At 42.7% G+C, this 24,078-nt stretch overlaps 2 protein-coding genes across 10 annotated transcripts in view; one reads left to right on the top strand and one right to left on the bottom strand.

The window, feature by feature from the left end:
* The window catches only part of ctbp2a (C-terminal binding protein 2a), a 136,949-nt gene extending 132,277 nt beyond the window's left edge, over positions 1 to 4,672 (top strand). For 5 of the 8 annotated variants that reach the window (XM_024427580.2, XM_042324212.1, XM_024427589.2 and 2 more), the window contains one exon: positions 2,928 to 4,672. In XM_024427580.2, the coding sequence (XP_024283348.1) occupies positions 2,928 to 3,102 (175 nt within the window). In that variant the 3' untranslated portion in view covers positions 3,103 to 4,672. The other 3 variants (XR_002954194.2, XM_024427572.2, XM_024427564.2) reach the window with 3 other exon arrangements.
* Positions 4,673 to 5,110: 438 nt separating this feature from the next.
* LOC112254777 (ubiquitin thioesterase ZRANB1) overlaps positions 5,111 to 24,078 on the bottom strand; it is a 37,967-nt gene continuing 18,999 nt past the window's right edge. For both annotated transcript variants that reach the window (XM_024427628.2, XM_024427619.2), the window contains exons 3-10: positions 18,835 to 19,022; positions 18,060 to 18,213; positions 14,028 to 14,099; positions 13,159 to 13,357; positions 12,828 to 12,948; positions 11,914 to 12,043; positions 6,827 to 7,056; positions 5,111 to 6,535 (exon numbers count right to left, since the gene is read on the bottom strand). In XM_024427628.2, the coding sequence (XP_024283396.1) occupies positions 6,323 to 6,535; positions 6,827 to 7,056; positions 11,914 to 12,043; positions 12,828 to 12,948; positions 13,159 to 13,357; positions 14,028 to 14,099; positions 18,060 to 18,213; positions 18,835 to 19,022 (1,307 nt within the window). In that variant the 3' untranslated portion in view covers positions 5,111 to 6,322. The remainder of the gene's footprint in view (positions 6,536 to 6,826; positions 7,057 to 11,913; positions 12,044 to 12,827; positions 12,949 to 13,158; positions 13,358 to 14,027; positions 14,100 to 18,059; positions 18,214 to 18,834; positions 19,023 to 24,078) is intronic.

Raw genomic sequence — 24,078 nt, forward strand, 5'->3', positions numbered from 1 at the left:
TTATGTAGGGAAACCCTTATTTTTGGTCAGGTCCACCTCCTCTTGCATATATTATCCACATAAGCAGGACTTAATCATTTTGATAAAAAGGGGGATACATTTTTTTTTAAAATTGGTACAGCAGGAGTAATTTCTATGCTCAGATATATACTTTGTTGTTCCCTGTATTCAATATATGATAACTACTTAACTTTTCTATTTAACCTTGGTGGTATTTTAGTCTTGGTTTCCGTAGTGGCATATAGTGGAAATTAAGCGCTATGGGGAAACATTGATTAGCTACTACCATCCCCTGCTATTGTTTGTCAGGAATTCACAGTATTGACCTCTCAGTCTCTCACCCTATACCTACTGTCTCAACTGGACTGAACTACTTCTCTTACACAGCCGAGTCAACCAAACCATGGTACAGGCCATAGGAACGGGGGGAATGCAAGACAAATTATATACCTAATAGAGAACCAGGTAAATACTACCGATGCTGACCCACAGTGATAGGCTCAGGACCACCTGTGCTGATCAAAGCAGAACTGCTGTTGGTTTTCATGATACTGAAAAGTATAGTCTCTGTCTGCTTTATTTCCCACCCAATATACCTGCTCTGCCCACCCTCTCATTGCACCCCTCATTTACTTCCCCAAAACCAACAAATGTGGCCAACAACTGTGGCCAAACCTAGCCACTTGTACCATGCCAAATAATACACAAATCTATTGCAAGGTAGCACATAATGGCAACCATTTGATTGAAGGACAGTCAGCGTTGTATTCTATATTCCTGCACAGGAAGTATGAAGTCTACTTGGGTATATTTGTGACATTTGTATCGTTTTCCTTCTAAACCCCCCTTTTTCTCATACAGTTCAGTGTTTGTCCCCTGAGATATTCTATCAGGAATCTTTCCTTGACCTGCCATCCCTAGCCCTACACCATCCCCTTATGCCAACTATAACTATATTTTGTTGATACAGTGCCTTGCGAAAGTATTCGGCCCCCTTGAACTTTGCGACCTTTTGCCACATTTCAGGCTTCAAACATAAAGATATAAAACTGTTTTTGTTTGTGAAGAATCAACAACAAGTGGGACACAATCATGAAGTGGAACGACATTTATTGGATATTTCAAACTTTTTTAACAAATCAAAAACTGAAAAATTGGGCGTGCAAAATTATTCTGCCCCTTTACTTTCAGTGCAGCAAACTCTCTCCAGAAGTTCAGTGAGGATCTCTGAATGATCCAATGTTGACCTAAATGACTAATGATGATAAATACAATCCACCTGTGTGTAATCAAGTCTCCGTATAAATGCACCTGCACTGTGAGTCTCAGAGGTCCGTTAAAAGCGCAGAGAGCATCATGAAGAACAAGGAACACACCAGGCAGGTCCGAGATACTGTTGTGAAGACGTTTAAAGCCGGATTTGGATACAAAAAGATTTCCCAAGCTTTAAACATCCCAAGGAGCACTGTGCAAGCGATAATATTGAAATGGAAGGAGTATCAGACCACAGCAAATCTACCAAGACCTGGCTGTCCCTCTAAACTTTCAGCTCATACAAGGAGAAGACTGATCAGAGATGCAGCCAAGAGGCCCATGATCACTCTGGATGAACTGCAGAGATCTACAGCTGAGGTGGGAGACTCTGTCCATAGGACAACAATCAGTCGTATATTACACAAATCTGGCCTTTATGGAAGAGTGGCAAGAAGAAAGCCATTTCTTAAAGATATCCATAAAAAGTGTTGTTTAAAGTTTGCCACAAGCCACCTGGGAGACACACCAAACATGTGGATGAAGGTGCTCTGGTCAGATGAAACCAAAATTGAACTTTTTGGCAACAATGCAAAACGTTATGTTTGGCGTAAAAAGCAACACAGCTCATCACCCTGAACACAACATCCCCACTGTCAAACATGGTGGTGGCAGCATCATGGTTTGGGCCTGCTTTTCTTCAGCAGGGACAGGGAAGATGGTTAAAATTGACGGGAAGATGGATGGAGCCAAATACAGGACCATTCTGGAAGAAAACCTGATGGAGTCTGCAAAAGACCTGAGACTGGGACGGAGATTTGTCTTCCAACAAGACAATTATCCAAAACATAAAGCAAAATCTACAATGGAATGGTTCAAAAATAAACATATCCAGGTGTTAGAATCGAGAATCTGTGGAAAGAACTGAAAACTGCTGTTCACAAATGCTCTCCATCCAACCTCACTGAGCTCGAGCTGTTTTGCAAGGAGGAATGGGAAAAAATTTCAGTCTCTCGATGTGCAAAACTGATAGAGACATACCCCAAGCGACTTACAGCTGTAATCGCAGCAAAAGGTGGCGCTACAAAGTATTAATTTAAGGGGGCTGAATAATTTTGCACGCCCAATTTTTCAGTTTTTGATTTGTTAAAAAAGTTTGAAATATCCAATAAATGTCGTTCCACTTCATGATTGTGTCCCACTTGTTGTTGATTCTTCACAAAAAAATACAGTTTTATATCTTTATGTTTGAAGCCTGAAATGTGGCAAAAGGTCGCAAAGTTCAAGGGGGCCGAATACTTTCGCATGGCACTGTATCTGAGTGGTTTAGTAAATCAAGATATATTTCTCTGATACGTTTATCAGTTTCCCAAGAACAACAGATGAGGTCTTGTGGTCGTTTTGAATCCTGAATTGACATGTAAGAGTTGAATCAGTTTTCAGATTTCATGTGATGTCTGTTTTGCACCACACTCTTTCTCCAATGTGTGACTTTACTTTCTTTGATTATAAAATTCACCACTGAATTTGATCCTTTGCCTCATTTCTAATGTGAGGTAACACATGTTTTTAAATGTAGCAACTTAAAATGGCAATTTAAAGGATTATCAGGTTTTTGTAACCTATGAGGTATTGTTATGGTACCATGTGACCTCACCAATGTCTCCCTGGCACAGGTACCCCCCTGGTGTGGCCTCTGGTGGGATCCATGGGCCAATGGAGGGGATGGTGCCTGGGGGGGTGACAATCACCCACACCCTGCCCTCCGGTACCCACCCCTCCCAGGCCCCGTCCCCCAACCAACCCTACAAAAACGGGGAGCCCATGAGAGAGCACATGACCGAGCCATAACTCTGCATCCAGAGACAAAGGAGTTCATATATACACAACTGACCCACCCACTCTTCGACCAGCAGACTGATCGTTAGTTAGGGTTCACACAGAACACCGGAACAAAGTGGGGACAGTGAATATATTCACAACTGCTTCTCCAAAGTGGGGACCGTCAAAACTCATGTTCCAAGGATCCTCTTCTTTTTAATTTTTTTTATTCCTGTTTTCTGGGACACGTTGTTACCGCATGCCAGAGTTAAGGCCCGTCCACCTTGACTGACCCACCAATAAGAGAGCTTGGAAGGACAATGACATCATCTGTTACTTGCCTTCCTCTAACTCCACCCTGCCCCATTCCATCATTTGAGTTCACGTGTGTCTATTTGTCTTTCCTCTGTTCTGAGACCACCCTACAAATGAATATGTCTTTCTCTTCTTCAATGTGAAAAAATAAATTAAGAAATGACATAGTTGTCAGACAAGTAGAAAAAGACAATTGGTGTTACCAATGCCATCAGCAGTCTCAATGGGGACCTCTAAACCCTGTCCTAGTCCATCTCTCACCCTGTAGGTTGCTGGTTCCTGAATGTACAGACAGGATTTGATGGACACATCAGGGTTGCCAGATCTCTTGAGCCTCATGACCAGTACGAGAACAAAAATAATAAGCCCAAATTTAAGTGAATATGGGACCTGAAACCGTTTGAATTTGTCCATTGTGAACATGTCTCAACCCCTGGGAACACCCAATATATTATAGAGAAGATTTTGATCTGGTAAACTCCTTTTAGACATCTAGTTTCTCTGAAGAGCTTCTTCAAAGCTCCAGGTTCTGACGCACAAGGGGATTGAGAGACTTGCTGTAAAGGTCATTATCGCAATCTTAAGACAATGTAAACTTTTAACTGTTGATTCATTGACTTTCATTCCAACTCCGGATTCAGTAATCATGTGGTGGTCTATCACTAAAATATTGAAATAAATGCATGCAAAAGCCATTCTAACTGTTAAAAGCACCTCTGCTTTTACATGGACCTCCACATCATGGATTTGGACATTGTCACAGGTGTTTGTATGCTAGAGGGCTCTCTTAAAATGTCCTTTTTTTTTTCTCTCACCAAAAGGACCTACACAGTAGCACCAGCCAGACAGGAAAGGGTTTGGAAATTGAGGTTACTGACTCAGGAAAAATAACTTTTGCAGATATAATCTTTTTCCCCAAATTGTCTGAAAGAAAAAAGTCTGGATCGTTCTGAGTGTTTCCACCTTTTCTTCATTGTGGTATTTTTATAAATCAAACCTCTGTTTTTTGGTGTTCAAGGTTTTTGCAGAGTCCTGTTAGATTTGTATTGCCTAGTTAAATGTTCTTATAATCATAGTCTTATGTGAACCACCCCCCCCCCCTTGTTCTTATAATGAAAGCCAGTTGGAGCTCTTGGAGGCACCGTGCACTCTGTGAGCAACATCCCTAGTGCCCTGACTTTAGCAAGACAAGGCTACTAACAGATTGTTTGGTTTTTAGTGTGAGTATTTGTACAAGGTGATCTATAAAATTCAGTGCAGTTCAAATAAAAACAATGCTGTTCTATCAGGCTCTGTGAAAGTGTTTGACTTTGCTGCTTATTTATGTAATGACCATCAGTTGATCCTTTCTGGATTTTGTGGTGTAATGGGTTTACTGGCCACACGGAGGTTAAAGAAGTTCCCATTATATAATTTATGATATTGTTATAGTACTCTCCTTTTTAGACATCCCTATCAACCAGGTGCACCACACGAGTCAATGTATACTGAAACAGTCAAACTACACTATCATTTTATAGACTTCATAAATTGGACATGAAAGGTTTTCCTTTTTTTTCCTAGCTGGCACTATAGTGAGGTCAGGCGTTTACCTAAATCTGCAACTATTGCATTACTACAAAGCAACATACAGGCGATGCACAATGTGTGTGTATATACCTAATTATAATACACCAAAATAAGTTACAGTACAACTCAATGGCAAGGAAACCCAACAAAAAAGTATGACCATGATATTTTAACTTTGGTTCATGTGCAGTCTCACAAATACCTTAATTCAAGATGGGTTCACATAGACAAGAAGCATACATTATAGGAAAAAACACAGGTACCATGGGTTTAACTTGACAGGGAAGAATAGCAGGACAGAGAAAAAGAAACATGAGAATTGTTTTAATGTAGACGTTGAATGTGACTTACTCACACTCCTCCAAAGCACCAAACATGAGGTGCTGAAGTAAACTTCCACAGATGGTTATTTTCCTCACAGCAAAAAGGTCTGCCACAAAACATCAAGATTGAAAGAAATGACAAAACATAAGGAGAATTAGTTGAGATCAAGAAAATACTTCATTTTAGCCAGTCTGGGGAAAAGGGTCAACTAAACACCAATGTGTATGATCCCCAAGACCTTAGTGACACTAGTTGAGGTGAGAAGGGAACTTCATTTATGTAGCTTTGAAAATGACCTTCATTCAAGCAGTTAGTCAAATGTGTAGTGCTTAGTTTTAAAAGGGATACTAAGGGGATTTTGTCAATGAAACCCTTTATCTACTTCCCCAGATGATACCATTTGTCCCTGCATTTGAATGAAGTTGCTAACGAGCATTAGCACAATAACAAAGCCTATGATAACTGCTAGTAGATACCATTCACTGCGCTAATGCTAGTCAGGATTGGCTTGCGAAACTACCTCTAATTTCGTTATACTGGATACAGAGACAAATGGTATCTCCCATGGGTTCATCCGACTCTGGGGTAGTAGATAAAGGGCTTTGTTGAGAAAATCCTGAAGTATCCCTTTAAGAATTAAATTGATAGTACACAATTGCAGCAGTTTTCTGTTGGGTGCCCTGACAAAGATATGTTGGCCTAGACCATGCCCGTCAAAAAACAAGAACTATTTCAACTGGAAAAACGACTAAAAAGGACAGTCATTTAGGAAGTGTACTTCATCGATGCCCATCATAAACCGATACTGGTATATTTCCTTATACTTTTTTAAACAACCACATGCATTTATATTTGAGAAGATCATTAGCGTTTGAAATCTACAATCCTTTATTTCTTTCATCCCCAAGTCTTTTTTCAGCAACGGAGTTTTTCTTATGTGTGTCCTCTGCCAGGGTACGGTGATTCCCTGCCCTTTCACAGTTTGTCCATGTAAGTAAAAGAGGATAAACAAAAGAGCGTGGACTCCTGCCTACTCCAGTTGTCACTCATCATCCTCCTCTTCCTCACCGTCGGAGAGCGAGGCACAGGGGCGGATCTGTCGGTAGCCATCCAGCCACTTCTCTACCATCTGTGTTACCAGGGGGTGGTTCCGCCGGCGGGAGCTCTTCTGCATGGCCACCAGCACTCCACCCTCTGTCACGCAGCAGTCCAACCACTCCCTCAACAGCTTCTCCTGCTGCTCCTCGTTCCCCATCTGACACACAGACAAGAAAACCATCAGCCATGAGACTACATCTCATATTTTAGAGAAAAAGTGCAATTAGTGCAGCCAATCCCCCTTACTTTTCACATTCTAGTCACTTCACGAGAATAGCGACATACTATAGTCACTTAGCAGATGGTATAATAGAACTACATAATCAGCATGAATAGCAAAATTAGCTTGAATCAGCATGAATAGTAGACTCAGACAGAATCCTTGAAAAGCAACCAGTCAGGGGTCCATATAAATATTCATGATACCACAGCGGGCGTTCCCTCCTACCTCCTGTGCTGAGAGGAAGTGGATGTGGAGCAACTTTCTCTCACTGTCCACCAGCGGTAGGAAGGTGATGGTGACATCATCATCTGTGTTGAGATTGGCGCCTGCGCCCCGATTGTTGAAGCCGTCATTCTCCATGGCCACCAGTGCAGAGAAATGGCCGCGCGTGTAGCCCAGAGCAATGGGACTCTTCCAACAGAAACTCTGCTCCCACAGCAGGGGCAAGTACACACCTGGAGAGAGATAGGGAAGGGGAAGAGGGTGAGAAATGGAATCAAGGGAGGTGGTAAGAGTCAAAGGGACATGGGAATGGACAAAAAGAAAGAGGAAGAGAAATAGAGAGATGACAAACCAAAATGTCAAAACAGGCTGACATATTGCTTACCAACAGTTTCCCAAGCACAATGGACACTTTCTCTGAGACTATTCCATCAGCCTCAAACCACTAGACAGCCTCTAAAAGTGAACGAGACACTTCACCTTGTGACCTTAACTGAAACCACAAACCACTGTTTTTGAGCATCTAGAACAGTTACTGTCGCTCACTGTTCAACAGTCTGCCATTGTGTGTTTACTGGGTTCACCTGGCGACCAATTTAAACAGAGCCTTCCCTCCCTCCACGGACGCTCATAAGCCTCTCCTTTCCTTGGCAACACAAACAGTAGCCTATATCGTCCCTCTGTAATGAATGACATTACCACAGGCAGCCCATCGTTACAGAGAGCTGTCTTTATGGCTGCACGAGCTCTTCAGGCTAATTAAAGCCAGACTGTTTTTACTAGGGCCCATGTAGGTGGACCCCGCCCTCAGCTCTTATTGGACACCCGCTTTAAACTACCACTCCCTCTTCCCATGATGGCTAACATATGCCGAGAGACATGGCTACTAACAGTACGTACAGTGAACCTTCCTCCTGCAATGCTTCAAAGTTAGGGGGTAGGATTATTTTGGCAGAATTGTTCTTCGACTGGTTTTAGAGAGAGTCGTATGCTGTATCAGCATTGGAACAATCACAACGAACAATTGTAACCCCCCTCCCTTTACTAAACAGATTGTAATCTACTTGGACTGATTCTTGATGCGGCTACGGTTCCTATAAGAATGAGAAGACCGATTATGTGAGCTATGCGAAGTATGCAGACACGCTTGTGCCATTTCACACTGGGACTTTGCATCTAGGCTCAGTAGTGGACAGCTACCAACCAGGGATGTGACAAATGGAAAAACATTCTTAATGTTTATGCTGCATTTAAAAAAAAAAGATTTCCATTAAAACAATTACAGTTTTTTAATCCATGTGAATTGGCAATGAGCTGCACTGCTGCCAGCAATGGTTTGGGTCTCACGGTGCGCCCCTTTCAGATGGTTAAACATTTGCAACTGGACTACCATTACTGTAGCTCAACACTGTCAGACTTGACCACTGTCGCTTGCCTTTCTCTGCAATTTTTCCAACTGTTAACGACAATGACGTAGTGGTGGAGAGTCGACTCCAAAATAATTGATTCCTCGACTCCTTACACACAGACTCCCGGTGTCTACTCCAATTTCTGAGTGTCAAGATTCAATTCCGCTAGGAATCGACTCATAAGATTCTGTATTTTTAGAACAGAGGAGACTAGTTGCCATATGTCCGAGAACAATCAAACACTTGCATCTTAGCAAGCTACCGAGGGAAGGAGAGAGAAGGGAGGGCACAGTTTAGGCAGGTCAGCCACCAGTCAGAACTGTGCACTAGGCCTATATCGGCAATCAAAAGCTGTATCTCGCCATTTTTCTTGCCTTGCAATGTCTCACACTTAACTCTCACAGTCACACATGGTATCTACACATGTGCACAGGTTTACTTCATGCTGCTCACAGCATGGTAGCCAGGGCACTAAAACAGTGGGGAAGTTGAGCTTTGTGCTTTCAATGCGCTTTAGTTGTTTTTCGGTTAAGGATTTTTCTTAAAGTTAAGAATCCAAATTTCGTTGAAACATTTCAAAGTTTTAATGTTCACACCCCGAATAGACTACAGCTACACTGGCTTGTGTTCACTGGGGTGCAGCATGCAGAACATTAAACATTGTCTCAGGATGGTAAGTTGGTGGTTGAAGATATCCCTCTAGTGGTGTGGGGGCTGTGCTTTGGCAAAGTGGGTGGGGTTATATCCTTCCCGTTTGGCCCTGTCCGGGGGTGTCCTCGGACGGGGCCACAGTGTCTCCTGACCCCTCCTGTCTCAGCCTCCAGTATTTATGCTGCAGTAGTTTGTGTCGGGGGCTAGGGTCAGTTTGTTATATCTGGAGTACTTCTCCTGTCCTATTCGGTGTCCTGTGTGAATCTAAGTGTGCGTTCTCTAATTCTCTCCTCTCTTTCTTTCTCTCTCTCGGAGGACCTGAGCCCTAGGACCATGCCCCAGGACTACCTGACATGATGACTCCTTGCTGTCCCCAGACCACCTAGCCGTGCTGCTGCTCCAGTTTCAACTGTTCTGCCTTATTATTATTCGACCATGCTGGTCATTTATGAACATTTGAACATCTTGGCCATGTTCTGTTATAATCTCCACCCGGCACAGCCAGAAGAGGACTGGCCACCCCACATAGCCTGGTTCCTCTCTAGGTTTCTTCCTAGATTTTGGCCTTTCTAGGGAGTTTTTCCTAGCCACTGTGCTTCTACACCTGCATTGCTTGCTGTTTGGGGTTTTAGGCTGGGTTTCTGTACAGCACTTTGAGATATCAGCTGATGTACGAAGGGCTATATAAATAAATTTGAAGAAAGGAATAGGATATATTATGGAAAACAACACGTTCTTCTGTCATGTGTCAGGGAATCATGTCAGTGAATCATGTCATACAGTGGCAAGAAAAAGTATGGACCCCTTTGGAATTACCAGGATTTCTGCACAAATCGGTCATAAACAAAGTCACAGCAATAGACAAACACAGTGTGCTTGAACTATTAACACACAAATTATTGTATTTTGATTGTCTATATTGAATACAGCATTTAAACATTCAGTGTAGCTTGGGAAAAGTTTGTGAACCCCTAGGCTAATCACTTCTCAAAAAGCTCATTTGAGTCAGCTAACCTGGAATCCAATCAATGAGACGAGATTGGAGATGTGGTTAGAGCTGCCCTGGCTTATAAAAACAAACAAAATGTGAGTTTGCTATTCACAAGAAGCATTGCCTGATGTGAACCATGCCTTGAACAAAATAAATCTAATCTAAATAATAATAATCTAAAACCTAAGATTAAGAATTGTTGACTTGCATAAAGCTGGGAAGGGTTACAAAAGTATCTCTAAAAGCCATGATGTTCATCAGTCCACGGTAAGACAAATTGTCTATAAATGTAGAAAGGTAGGCACTGTTGCTACTCTCCATCCTGCAAAGATGACTGCAAGAGCACAGTGCAGAATGCTCAATGAGGTTAAAAAGAATCCTAGAGTGTCAGCTAAAGACATCACAAAATCTTTGGAACATTCTAACATCTCTGTTGACGAGTCTACGATGCATAAAACACTAAACAAGAATGGTGTTTGTGGGAGGAAACCACGGAAGAAGCCACTGCTGTCTAAAAAAAAACATTTCTGCACATCTGAAGTTTGCAAAAGAGCACCTGGATGTTCCACAGCGCTACTGGCTAAATATTCTGTGGACAGATGAAGTTAAAGTTGAGTTGCTTGGAAGGAACACTGTGTAGAGAAAAAAAGGCACAGCACAGCACACCAACTGTAAAGTATGGTGGAGGGAGCATCATGGTTTTGGCTGTTTTGCTGCCTGGACAGCTTGCTATCGTCGACAGAAAAATGAATTCCCAAGTTTATCAATACATTTTGCAGGAGAATGTAAGGTTCTGTCCACCAATTGAAGCTCAACAGAAGTTGGGTGATGCAACAGGACAACGACCCAAAACACAGAAGTAAATCAACAACAGAATGGCTTAAACAGATGAAAATACACCTTCTGGAGTGGCCCGGTTAGAGTCCTGACCTCAATCCGATTGAGATGCTGTGGCATGACTTCGAGAACGGTTCACACCAGACATCCCAAGAATATTGCTGAACTGAAACAGTTTTTTAAAGAGGAATGGGACAAAATTCCTCTTGACCCTTGTGCAGGTCTGATCCGCAACTACAGAAAACGTTTGGTTGAGGTTATTGCTGCCAAAGGAGGGTCAACCAGTTATTAAATCCAAGGGTTCACATACTTTTCCCAACCTGCACAGTGAATGTTTACACTGTGTTCAATTAAGACGCGAAAACGTATAATTGTCTGTGTGTTATTAGTTTAAGCAGACTGTCTATTGTTGACTATTGTTGAAATTTTATGACCAATTTATGCAGAAATCCAGTTAATTCCAAAGGGTTCACATACCGTTTCTTGCCATTGTACAATACATTTCTATCTGCAATGCTAAGGGTCACGCTACGAGCCTGACAGTTCCTAAATCAAGTGGCAACTCCCTCCAACTATGACGCACTGCTGTGTAAATCAAAACGCTTCTGAAAGCGCTATCCGGAAATCCACTATTGACTGAATACTGACCTTTTGAGCAAAACTCTCAAATCTGCATATCAGCAAACGCAATCAAAAATTTGCATCATCCTTGTGCCACGATTCTTGTGCTAGGGCAAATTCAAATCAGAAGGGCTTTGTCTGACCCAGCAGATATGGTCCAACCCATGGACACAGACTGGGTCGTCAATCTAATTGGACAAGGACAGAAATCTGCAACACTGCATTTTTAGAGAGCCTTTTGCTTGTCAGGATTTTATTTATTTAAAAAAAAAGTCTTTAACCTTTAACTAGGCAAGTCAGTTAATTAAGAACAAATTCTTATTTACAATGACGGCTTACACCAGCCAATCCCGGACGACACTGGGCCAATTGTGCTCCACCCTATGGGACTTCCAATCACGATCCGGTTGTGATACAGTCTGGACTCTAACCAGGGTGTCTGTTGTGATGCCTCAAGCACTGAGATGCAGTGCCTTAGACCGCTGTGCCACTAAGGAGCCCACTACGTCACAGGGAGAGAAAAAAAGAGCCTCAAAATCAGCCCAATTTAAGACTAAGGCCAAAGAAAGCAGACATCTCACCTTGAAAACGGGTGTACCCAAGTGTTTCACCTCGGAAACTTTTGTAATACTTCACTCCATAGACGATGATTGGTCTACGTAGAATGTGTGCAAGAACAAAAATATGAGTCTGCTCCAGGCTGGCTCCAGGCTGTAGAGAGAAACAGAGAGAAACAACACAAAGAAAGAGGCACATCAAACTACCTTTTTGGTGGATAGCTGCAAAATATACTGTTAGGATTTGAGCTATTACTTACTATCAGTTGTTAGTCTAAAATTATTGGATGTACATCGAGCAATACTGTAAGCCGGATTTCTAATCATGCCTTGATACTATAAATAAATGTGATCAAGACTAATTTGATTGATTGTTAAAAATGAAAACCTTAGGTCAATGCCTCTGTTGGTTCTACATCTTGTGATTGATATAGTAGAGGAACAGTTGATTACACAACTGTCAAATGAAAATTACATAGTGGAGGCTGTCACACACTTTATGGGCTTTCCTATATGGTCAGAGCAGTATGGCATTGCATAATTCATGGGCAGTAAATGCTTTTTATATGTTATATGTTACAGTACAGATGTAGGATCTTCATTTCACCTATATTGTCACAGCCAAATAATCCTGCAGCAACAGGATTTGAACGTTTAGTCAATAATTTTGCTTGATCGGTTGTTTGGCTATTAGCTGGCCAAAAGCAGGCTACATAAAAAGTTATGTTTTGAGAATTTATGTAAATCACAAAGTTAATCTGTATTTTCTGCAGTGCAAAAAACCCCAGTGTGATCAAATTAAGATCCTACATCTGTACACCGATGATCCCAAGTCCTTCCACCTAAAAAGCTCAAAGCTTTATGTTTTATATGCATAAGGAAATGAGTGAGTGAGTGAGTGAGTGAGTGAGTGAGTGAGTGAGTGAGTGAGTGAGTACCTGGCTGGCCAGTGAGAGGATGAAAGCCCAGTCTTCCTGCCACTGTTCCTCTCTGAGTGAGAAGTGCAAGCCGAAGCTTTGGGAATACCACGACTCCCACTCCTTCCAGCGCGTGTAGAACCTAGACAGACAACACACACACACACACATCAGTGACCCTGTATCAACTCCCTGTGGAAAAGGTCAAGTGAGTGTTACTCAAATGCTTTAAACCCTTTTGCAATGAGAACAGGTTCTTTTTTCCACAATTAAATAATTGGTTTGCACAAACAAACACAGCCTTCTCATCCTATCCCCAGACAAAGTTACACACCCCAGACCCAGGTCTCACCAGTGGGAGCAGTCGTGCAGAGTGTCGTGAAGGGTCTTGCGGAGGACAGAGTCCTTGTCATAGATGCCCCAGGTGGCCTGCAATACTGAGTCTAACAGGCAGTCCCCAGCCGTGCGGTTCCACAGGGCATACAGCCTGCTGTCCAACCGCGTGCCTAGCTCTATAGACCAGTTGATGATAGGAGATTCCTCCTCCAGCTCTGAGAGAGAAAGTGAGGCATTGAAAGGGTAATGGGGTCATTTAAAAAATGAAGCACTCCTTGGTTTTATATGGTGTGCAGGCTTTTGTTCCAGCCCAGAACTAACATCAAGTCTTGTAAAGTATAGGGACGTACAGTGATTAGTGATATGCAGATTGCAAACGATTCTTTCTTTTTGAACGACTCTTCGTCGTAAAGTCAGAAGGCACTGGAGGAAGTACAGTCATTCGTTAAAGGGCTCTACACAGTCTACGCAATGGATCCGACGGAGGTTTGTTTGCGTTGCCCTCTACGTAGTTCTAGGTACTTTGAGGCAGAATTTTTTAAACGCGATGCAAACTGACCTCCGTAGCTCCATCAAGACTATGAAATCCCTGTGGAGAGCCCTTTAGGGATCAGTGAAATCCTAAAACTCAATTAGCATGATTAGCACAGATGCAAGTACACACGATAAGGGCAGGCAAAATGTCAGAAAGGCCAGCAGGGAATGCACACTGTTGGCAGGCAGTGAACAGACCTGTAATACAACACTATACAGCAGCATTCTAATTTAGTAGAGGGGATAGGAAACAGATGCCACCCAGTGTTGACTATGACAACGGTCTCTCACTCACACACAATTCAGTAAAATAGTGGTATTTTAAGTTACTGAAATAAGTCAATATTTCACCTTTCTGTACATCTCGGTCTAGCACCTCGTCAAACAGTTTCTCCTGAACTGTTGGGGGCAAGTCCTCGATATCTGCAGACAAAAACACACTTAGGGTGGCATTCAATTGATTTAGTTACACAACACAAGGAAGACTTGATACAGTTCATCATCAAAGAACTTCAAAAAGGGCAAGTTAGAGGGCAAGTATTTATTTGATAGTGAAATTAATTTCACTTAACAATGAAATTAAGTTTAGGGCTTGGAGAAGAAAGTGAATCAGTCTTAACCTCTTGATCTACACACACGTTAAAAAAACCAAGCCAGGCTGAAGTGATTAGGGTTTAATACCCTGAGGTTGCAGGAGTCAAAGCTGCCGTTTTACGGGCACCGGATGAGATGGCTGCCATTTTACGGGCTCCTAACCAACTGTGCTCATGTTATTGTGTTATTTGTAACTTATTTTGTACATCATGTTTCTGCCACCATCTCTTATGACCGAAAAGAGCTTCTGGATATCAGAACAGAGATTACTCACCTCGTACTGGACAAAGATTTTTTCTTTAAACAAGTTGGAAGCGAAGGATTTACTTCAGAAACCGGACAAGGCTTCATTAAATCCCCATCATTCACATGAAGAAGAGACGTAGGTGCCTAAGAATCTGATGGTGAGTGTGTAACCCGCCTCTACCATCAGTCCCATTAGCCAACGTGCAATCATTGGAAAAATAAACTGGATGAGCTCCGATCAAGACTATTCTACCAATGGGACATAAAAAAAACGGTCATATCTTATGTCCTGCTGAACGACGACATGGATAACATACAGCTGGCTTGATTTTACGTGCATCGGCAAGACAAGGGGTGGTGGTATGTGTCTATTTGTCAATAACAGCTGGTGCACCAAAATCTAATATTAATGAAGTCTCGAGGTATTGCTCGCCTGAGGTAGAGTATCTCATGATAAGCTGTAAACCATTTACCAAGATATTTTTCGTAGCTGCTTACCACCACAAACCGATACTGGCACTAAGACCGCACTCAACAAGCTGTATAAGGCCATAAGCAAAAAAATAAATAATGCTCATCCAGAGGCGGCGCTCTTAGTGGCCGGGGACTTAAATGCAGGGAAACAAATCCGTTTTACCTCATTTCTACCAGCATGTTACATTTGCAACCAGAAGAAAAAAAATCTAGACCACCTTTACTCCATTCACAGAGATGCATACAAAGCTCTCCCTTGTCCTCCATTTGGCAAATCTTACCATAACTATCCTCCTGATTCCTGTTTACAGGCAAAAATTAAAGCAGGAATTACCAGTGACTCACTCAATACGGAAGTGGACAGATGACGCAGATAATAAGCTACGAACCATCAAACAGGCAAAGTGTCAATACAGGACTAAGACTCAATCCGACAACAACGGCTCCGAAGCTCATCAGATGTGTCAGGGCTTGCAAACGATTACAGACTAAAGGGAAGCATAGCCATGAGCTCCCCAGTGACAGGAGTCTACCAGAGGAGCTAAATGACTTCTATGCGCTCGTCGAGGCAAGCATGAGAGCTGTTCCGGACCACTGTGTGATCACGCTCGCCGTAGCTGACGTGAGTAAGACCTTTAAACAGGTCAACATTCACAAGGCCACAGGGCCAGAAGGATTACCAGGACGTGTACTCCGAGCATGCGCTGACCAACTGGCAAGTGTCTTCACTGATATGTTTAATCTGTTCCTGACAGTCTGTAATACCAACATGTTTCAAGCAGACCACCATAGTTCCTGTGCTCAGGCACACCAAGGTAACCTGCCTAAATTAATACCGACCAGTAGCACTCACTTCTTTAGCCATGAAGTGCGTTGAAAGGTTGGTCATGAATCATATCAACACCATTATCCCAGAAACCCTGGACCCACTCCAATTTGCATACCGCACCAATAGATCCACATCCAAATGATGTAATATCTATTGCACTCCACACTGCCCTTTCCCACCTGGACAAAAGGAGCACCTATGTGATAATGTTGTTCATAGACTACAGCTCAGCATTCAACAACATAGCTTAGTGATGAGCATTGAAGGCACTAAGGGCCCTGGGACTAAACATCTCCCTCTGCAACTGGATCCTAGACATCCTGACGGGCCACCCCTAGGTGGTAAGGGTAGGTAACAACACATCTGCCACGCTGATCCTCAACACGGGGGCCCCTCAGGGGTGCGTGCTATGTCCCCTCCTGCATTTCAATTAACAGATGTGCCTTGTTAAAAGTTCATTTGTGTAAGTTCTTTCCTTCTTAATGCCTTTGAGCCAATCAGTTGTGTGTGACAAAGTATGGGTGGTATACAGAAGATAGCCCTATTTGGTAAAAGACCAAGTCCATATTATGGCAAGAACAGCTCAAATAAGTAAAGAGAAACGACAGTCCATAATTACTTTATTAGGCTGCCTGTTGTAAGTGTAACTGATTACTCAAACATTAAATATTATGTCTAAAAAAAACTTTGCAGCATACTACCCAATGACATCTATTGGCCTCAAATGATTGACCTCAATGGCCGACCTGCGCAGTTATTTTGGGTTTAAAACGATGCTAAAACACTCAATATCAAGAGTTACGAAATACATGCAATACCCCCCAAAAGATGAGACCTTCTTCTCCACAAACATTGTCACAACAGTTGCTTTCAGATTTTTTTTTCTTTTGCCATTGCATTTCTCTCTTCCTTTAGTAGTAATGAGCTATTAGTGCTTTTTGAAGTCGGTTCGATTATTAAAAATATCAACAAAAAATGTTTTAGATTATTTTTTACATTTAATGCACTATGCATTGTGTGTTGAATACTTCAACACATAATAAAACAAAAGTCCCATTAACCATAATTTATTCACATTACGTCAAAATCACTATTTTAGTAGTTCTTCCAAATAAATAAGGCATTATTTTATGACTGCTGAATACCAACTATCAAAATCACTTAGATTAAGTATTTTCAGGTAGAGATACCTCACGACGCAACTGCTCTCCATCCTTCGATTGCGGATCCTTCTGTCTCTTTTACGCAGCAGGTAACACAGACCGGACAGGTAGACACCCAATGGATTATGATCATTGTAGTTAATTAAACTTTTTCTGCACTAAATTGGCCTGTTGGAAACTACAACTCCCTAGTACATCGCAGAGTTCGCGCTTGATCTGATTTATCAATAGAGAAGCTGCACATTGTGCACATTGAGCTCACAGAAAAAAATGAACTAAATGGAATTCAAATAATTGAACCAACGTTGGTCAATTAGTAATTAAAAAAAACAACAAGTGAAAAATAGCCCAATCAGCACTATCCTATCTTTTAACCTACTCGGAGCACCCGTGTGGGAGAGGGAGTGACAGTGGCTTCCGCCAGCAAAACAGGCACAGGGCAGACACTTTCATTACAGGAAGGATAAGGATGATAATGAGGATAATGCACACTGTTTGACCAAATCATGGTTTTATCCTCCTAAAAAAATTGTATAATTGGATTGGAGGTGACCATGTTGAATGTGCAGCACACATCGATGCATCCAATTAATTTTCACTCGCACAGTCAAGTCAAAGGGTTGCAAAATGTGATTAAATGGTTGCAGTCTGGAGCCTTGTTTCACCAAATCATAATTGTAGCCCCCCCAAAACAGAAAATGTTGACTGAAGTGACCAGCTAGAATTTCCAGCTCGCACAGTTCCAAGCAATTCAATATTTTACTCGCTTAGCCAAGTCAAAGAGTGGTAAAACGCGAACAAATCGTCACATTCTGCAGCCCTGATTTGGGAAATAAACACAGTTGGCCTGTTCATCTGACAATACCGTAAGATGGTGCCAGGGAAATTATTTATCTCGAGTAGTTGGAAACAACCATACAATTACCTAACACAAAGCATGCATTCTACCATCATACAGGCCTAAGACATGAAGCTTTAGTGTAGAAGAGCAGAAAAACAGGACGCCACAACTATACACAGTAACTAGGCTAAATAAAACTACTGCAGTAGTATGTAATAGGTCAATGGGAGGCTGACCTGCTGGCAGGGTGAAGGTGACCAGGTCAGTGAGAAAGTAGCAGGTGAATTCTCCCTTGCGCTGGTGCAGGGAGGCAGCCACCTCACGACGGATCTGCTCCGTCAGCTCAGGGCACACCATGGCTGGGATACACTTAGCTGCCTGCTGGGACACCTAGACACAGACAGAGAATGTGACACAGGAATGATAAAATGTCTCCTACTGAAAATATAACCTAGGGAGCATGAAAGCCAGGTGAAACATTCAGAGCGTTCCAGGGAGAAATCTAATGAGTAGAATCCCTGACTCGATTCCCTGTTTAATCATATCTGTTTAACACAATCTATATCTATCTGAACGTTTGGTAACACTGCACCCTTCTGAACAGGCCCCAGGTAGACCCTGCCCTGACCTTCCTTAGCGGACAAAATCCTGCCAGTCCTTCCAGGGTTCTCACACACACACACATACACACACACTGGGATAAGAGCTTCAAGCCAGCAGTGGGATAATCTGGGATCATGTTTACACTCCCATTGATCTGCCACACACACACCACAGCTCAATACAACACATCCCATCTACTGTGTCCTCTCCCGGTAGATGGAGGTGAACACAGCTATTCATCAGCCGGATCTTCAAAACATTGACAAGTAGAAACTAACTCAACCTGGAGATGGAGTGACTATTTACTAGCACATTTAATTTACACTAACTGGTACAGCTGAATAAATAAAGTATTTGATCTGTACCATTACAGCTAATACATTGGCAGGGCCTGTATGTCGTCCTGACCTCAGTGAGGAGCACGGCCAGCATGTCCTTCCTCTGGAAGCGGATGGCCAGGTGGACCAGGGTGAAGCCGTCGTCAAAGGCCGAGGTCCGGTTGAGAAGGCGCACCTCGTCGGACGTCAGCTGCCTGGCGATGTCCCCCCCTGACGATTTATAGGCCTCCACTGCAGCCAGGTCCCCCTCTACCACACCTGCAGAAACGGAGAGGGCGAAATTAGTGAGCAGTGAAAAACACAAGCCACACACACTACATAAACTCAATCTACACTTTACAAAACATGAGGAACACCTTCCTAATATTGAGTTCCACCCCTTTTGCCCTCAGAGCAGCCTCAATTAGTTTGGGCATGGACTCTACAAGGGATGTTGGCCTATGTTGACTCCAACACGTCTCACAGTTGTGTCAAGTTGGCTGGATGTCTTTTGGGTGGTGGACAATTATTGATACACACGGGAAACCCAGCAGCGCTGCAGTTCTTGACACACTCAAACCGTTGCTCCTGGCATCTTACTACCATACCCCGTTCAAAGGCGCTTCAATCTGTTATCTTGCCCATTCACCCTCTGAATAAAACACATGCATGTCTGAAGGCTTAAAATCCTTATTTAACCAGTATCCTCCCCTTCGTCTACACTGACAGGAGTGGATTTAATAAGTGACTTCAATAAACGGATCATAGCTTTCACCTGGATTCACCTGGTCAGTCTGCCATAGAAAGAACAGGTGTTCCTAATGTCTGGACACTCAGTATATCTGTACATCAGTCATGGTGGAAATTCTTTGCGTTTACCATCCCAATCATTTGTAGGCTATTCCTTGCCAAAACCACACAAGCACCAGGGTAGATTTACTACCACAGTACTGAAACAAAACCACCATTTGAAAAAGAACAGCATTATAAAAAGTGTGGGGGAATATCAAATTAGAACATTTCCAGTGTTACTACCAGCCTCATCATTTTTGTTCAGATTTCTGAAATACCCATGTAGCAGTTAGACAACAACATCGCTATGACTAACTATTATTCTACAATCAAAAGGGTAATCAGTGTGAGTGATCAACAACAAAAAAAAATCAGGGTAAGGGTTTCTTTCCAGAGAGACATCAGGGATTGTAACACACACTGTTTCACGGAAATGGTTCTCTCGGGATATACTGTCAGAGTCGGTCCAGCCATCTGGATTCTCATTACATCATGTTGACAGGGATAAACATCTCTCCAGGAAGAAAAAGGGTATGTCTCAAGATTAATAACTCATTGTGTGATTGTGCTAACATTCAGAAACTCAAGTCCTTTTGTTCACCCGACCTAGAATGCTTCAATCAAATGCCGACCGTATTATCTCCCAAGAGAATTCTCTTCGGTTATTGTCGCAGCCGTGTATATCTCCCCTCAAACTGATACCACGACGGCCCTCAAGGAAGTTGGACTTTATGCAAACTGGAAATCACATATCCTGAGGCTGCATTTAGAGGTCATTGCCACCGCAAGGCAATCAAACAGGCAAAACGTCAGTATAGAAACAAAGGAGTCGCAATTCAACGGCTCAGACAAGGGACGTATGTGGCAGGGTCTACAGACAATCATGGACTACAAAAGAAAAACCAGCCAAGTCGCGGACACTGACGTCTTGCTTCTGGACAAGCTAAACACGTTCTTTGCCCACTTTAAGGATAACACTGCCACCGATGCAGCCAGCTACCAAGGACTGTGGGCTCTCCTCCTCCATGGCCGACGTGAGTAAGACATTTAAACGCGTTAACCCTCACAAGGCTGCCGGACCAGATGGCATGCCCATGTAAGAATGCTGTTCTATGCTGTTGAAGGCTGAGTTATAGTCTATGTACCATCCAAGCTAATCATTAAGCTTGAGGCCCTGAACCCTGCCCTGTGCAATTGGGTCCTGGACTTCCTGACGGGCCCCCAGGTGGTGAAGGTAGGATACAAAACCTCCACTTTGCTGATCCTCAACACAAGGATGCGTGCTCAGTCCCCTCCTGTACACCTATGACTGTATGGCCATGCACGCCTCCAACTCAAATAATCAAGTTTGCAGACGACACTACAGTAGTAGGCTTGATTACCAACAACAACGATGCATCCTACAGGGAGGGGGTGAGGGCTCTGGGAGTGTGGTGTCAGGAAAATACTCAACTTCAACAAAACAAAGGAGATGATCGTGGATTTCAGGAAAACAGCAGAGGGAGCACCCCCTATCCACATCGACGGGACAGCAGTGGAGAAGGTGGATAGTTTTAAGTTCCTGTGTCCATAATCACTGACAAACTGAAATGGTCCGCCCACAAAGAAAGTGTGGTGAAGGCGGCGCAACCGCCTCTTCGACCTCAGAAGGCTGCAGAAATTGGGCTTGTCACCGAAACCCCTCAAACTTTTATAGATGCACAATTGAGAGCATCCTGTCGGGCTGTATCACCATTTGGTACGGCACAACCGCAGGGCTCTCCAAAGGGTGGTACGGTCTGCACAACGCATCACCAGGGGCAAACTACCTGCTCTCCAGGACACCTACAGCACCCGATGTCACCAGAAGGCCAAAAAGATCAAGGACAACAACCACCTGAGCCACTGCCTGTTCACCCCCATATCATCCAGAAGTCGAGGTCAGTACAGTTGCATCAAAGCTGGGACTGAGAGACTGAAAAACAACTTCAAGGCCAGACTGTTAAATAGCCATCACTAGCAAAGAGGCTGCTACCTACATACAGACTTGATATCATTGGCCACTATAATAAATGGAACACTAGTCACTTTAATAATGTTTACATATCTTGCATTACTCATCTCATGTGTATATACAGTATTCTATACCATCTACTGTATCTTAGTCTATCCCGCTCTGATATTGCTCATCCATATATTTATATATTCTTAATTCCATTCCTTTACTTTAGATGTGTGTGTATTAAGTTTGTGTTGTGAAATTGTTAAATATTACTTAGAAGATATTGCTGCACTGCTGGAACTAGAAGCACAAGCATTTCGCTACACCCGCAAAAACATCTGCTAAACAAGTGTATGTGACAAATAAAATGTGAATGATGTGTTATATACATCACACAAGTGTGTGTTTTAGAAAGTAACTAAGAGAAAGTGTGAGTAGGAAGAGAGGGAGTGGGAGGACAAACTGTGTTGTTAGGAGCTTGCCAGAGAGTAATAGAGAGGGCGGGAGAGAGCTCAGACAGGAATGTGAGAGACAAGACCACAACCACTTCTCACAGCAGTCCATTATTGTGGGTGTGCCTGCCAGCCGGCCGGCCTGCACAGTCAGAACTGCACTCACATCGTTTGCAACACATACACAACACATTAGGAAGGAAATGGATACAAAAAGAGTTGCTCTATATTTGGAAGGGTCGAGAACTTTGAAAAATAATCAAGACACAAAATTCATGAAAGTGCTAATTTCCCCCCCACAGAAAATGTCCACATAAAAAGGGTCTATTTAAATCAACTTAAATCTATAACGTTGTTGATATGATATAGATATGAAATTTAGCACACCCTTTTATCCAAAGCAACTTAGTCACGCAAGCATACATTTTTACTTATGGGTGGCGCACAGGAATTGAACCCATAGTCCTGGACTTGCAAGCCCCATGTCCTACCAACTGATCTACAGAGTACCATTGTTGTAAATTAGCGTCAGCAATCTAGGTACATGTAGATCAGTAGGCCTACACTAAACATTCAGAAGATAAACTCCAACAATATTCTCATTACCGCATTGAGTTACCTATGCAAAAAATAATTGTACTTAAATGAATTCACCTGGCATAAAGCATCTAGACCTACCACTTTTCCTTTATTTTATCCAGTCCTCTCCTTTTTTCTCTCTCCTGTTTGTCCAGATCTCCAATTGACAGAGTCAGGAGACCCCTTTTTTTTTTTTTTTTTTAACAAGAAAACCAAATTTGATTGAATTTCCCCTGACGGTAACACCAAATCAATTGAATTAACTGAAGGCTGGCTATGAGCCTGCATAAATAGGAGTCTAATTGATCTCAGGGCAGCAAAAACCCAGGGCCTTCAATGGTCTGTCAAGGAAGAAGTGCAGACAGAGAGCCAGATGAACAGTCAGCCTGTGTGTTACTGTAGCTCTCAATTGTTTTGACAGATTTTCAACTGGCAGCGTCGGCACTACTTCGCAGGTCGTCTGCCACAACAGTAGCCTCTGACAACCAGTGACACATAGGCCAGCACTTCAGAATAGGGGGCAACATGCCATCTACAGCACACTTTGTGCCCGTTTACAACTTCTTTCCACAATGGCTTCATGGCTAAATTAACCTACTGATATTATGCATGACATAGCCTAGGCTAGGTAGTGTGTGATTCAGAGCTCAGACTACTCATGATAGCAACCAAAGAAAATAGATTGCCTGATCTATAGATTGCATAGAGTGGGTTTATCCAAACAGTTTCATCCCACAGTACAAATTCCTGTTCAATCATTTCACCAATAATATCACATTTCATGTTTCAGGTTGTGTTGCAGCTTTGCAGGCAAGTCATGTAGCCTAGTTGATGTGCTAGCTATGCCCAGGGGTGTTCAATTCCAGTCCTTCTGGGCTGACGTGTCGATGGGTTTTTTCATCTTGGTACCAATAGATCTACCCACTCACAGACAAGACTAGTATTGTAGCCTCTGTGCATTCACTCCTTTTACCGATTCATTCAGGTGTAAAACTGGCAAGCAGACACACATCCTTATGTGGAACAGATACCTGCAGACACACACACCATAAAACAGGTCATCAGAGAAAGCTTCCTGAAGCATAGGGACCACTTGAAACCTGCATGCTGTGTTCAGGCAATGAAGAGTCTCTCTAATAAAATGAGAAAGTCCGATAAACCTGCTGTGGCACAAGCCAGTGGGCTGTAAAGCAGACAAGGATATCCTCAGTCAAGCAGACTGCCCTTAATACAAACAGGCATCTTGTCCTACAGTGGAACGAACATCCTCAATCGCTAGCTTCTGGAGAGTAAAGGCTTGGAATGCATCAAAACAACATGACTAAAACTGCTCCTTGATACACAATTTTTATACAGGGTACTTCCCACAATGCATTGTTAATCCGACCATGTTACAGATTTAGCTTTGTTTTAAACAAACAAAGCTTAGCCCGTGTAATTATATGGCAGATTTTACTGAGGAAAGTGGCACTTGCAGTTTCCAATAAGCTAATGTAGGCTCAAATGTGATTAAGTCCAGATGAGATGCTTA

Source organism: Oncorhynchus tshawytscha, linkage group LG01 (assembly GCF_018296145.1).
Source record: "Oncorhynchus tshawytscha isolate Ot180627B linkage group LG01, Otsh_v2.0, whole genome shotgun sequence".
NCBI lineage: Eukaryota > Metazoa > Chordata > Actinopteri > Salmoniformes > Salmonidae > Oncorhynchus > Oncorhynchus tshawytscha.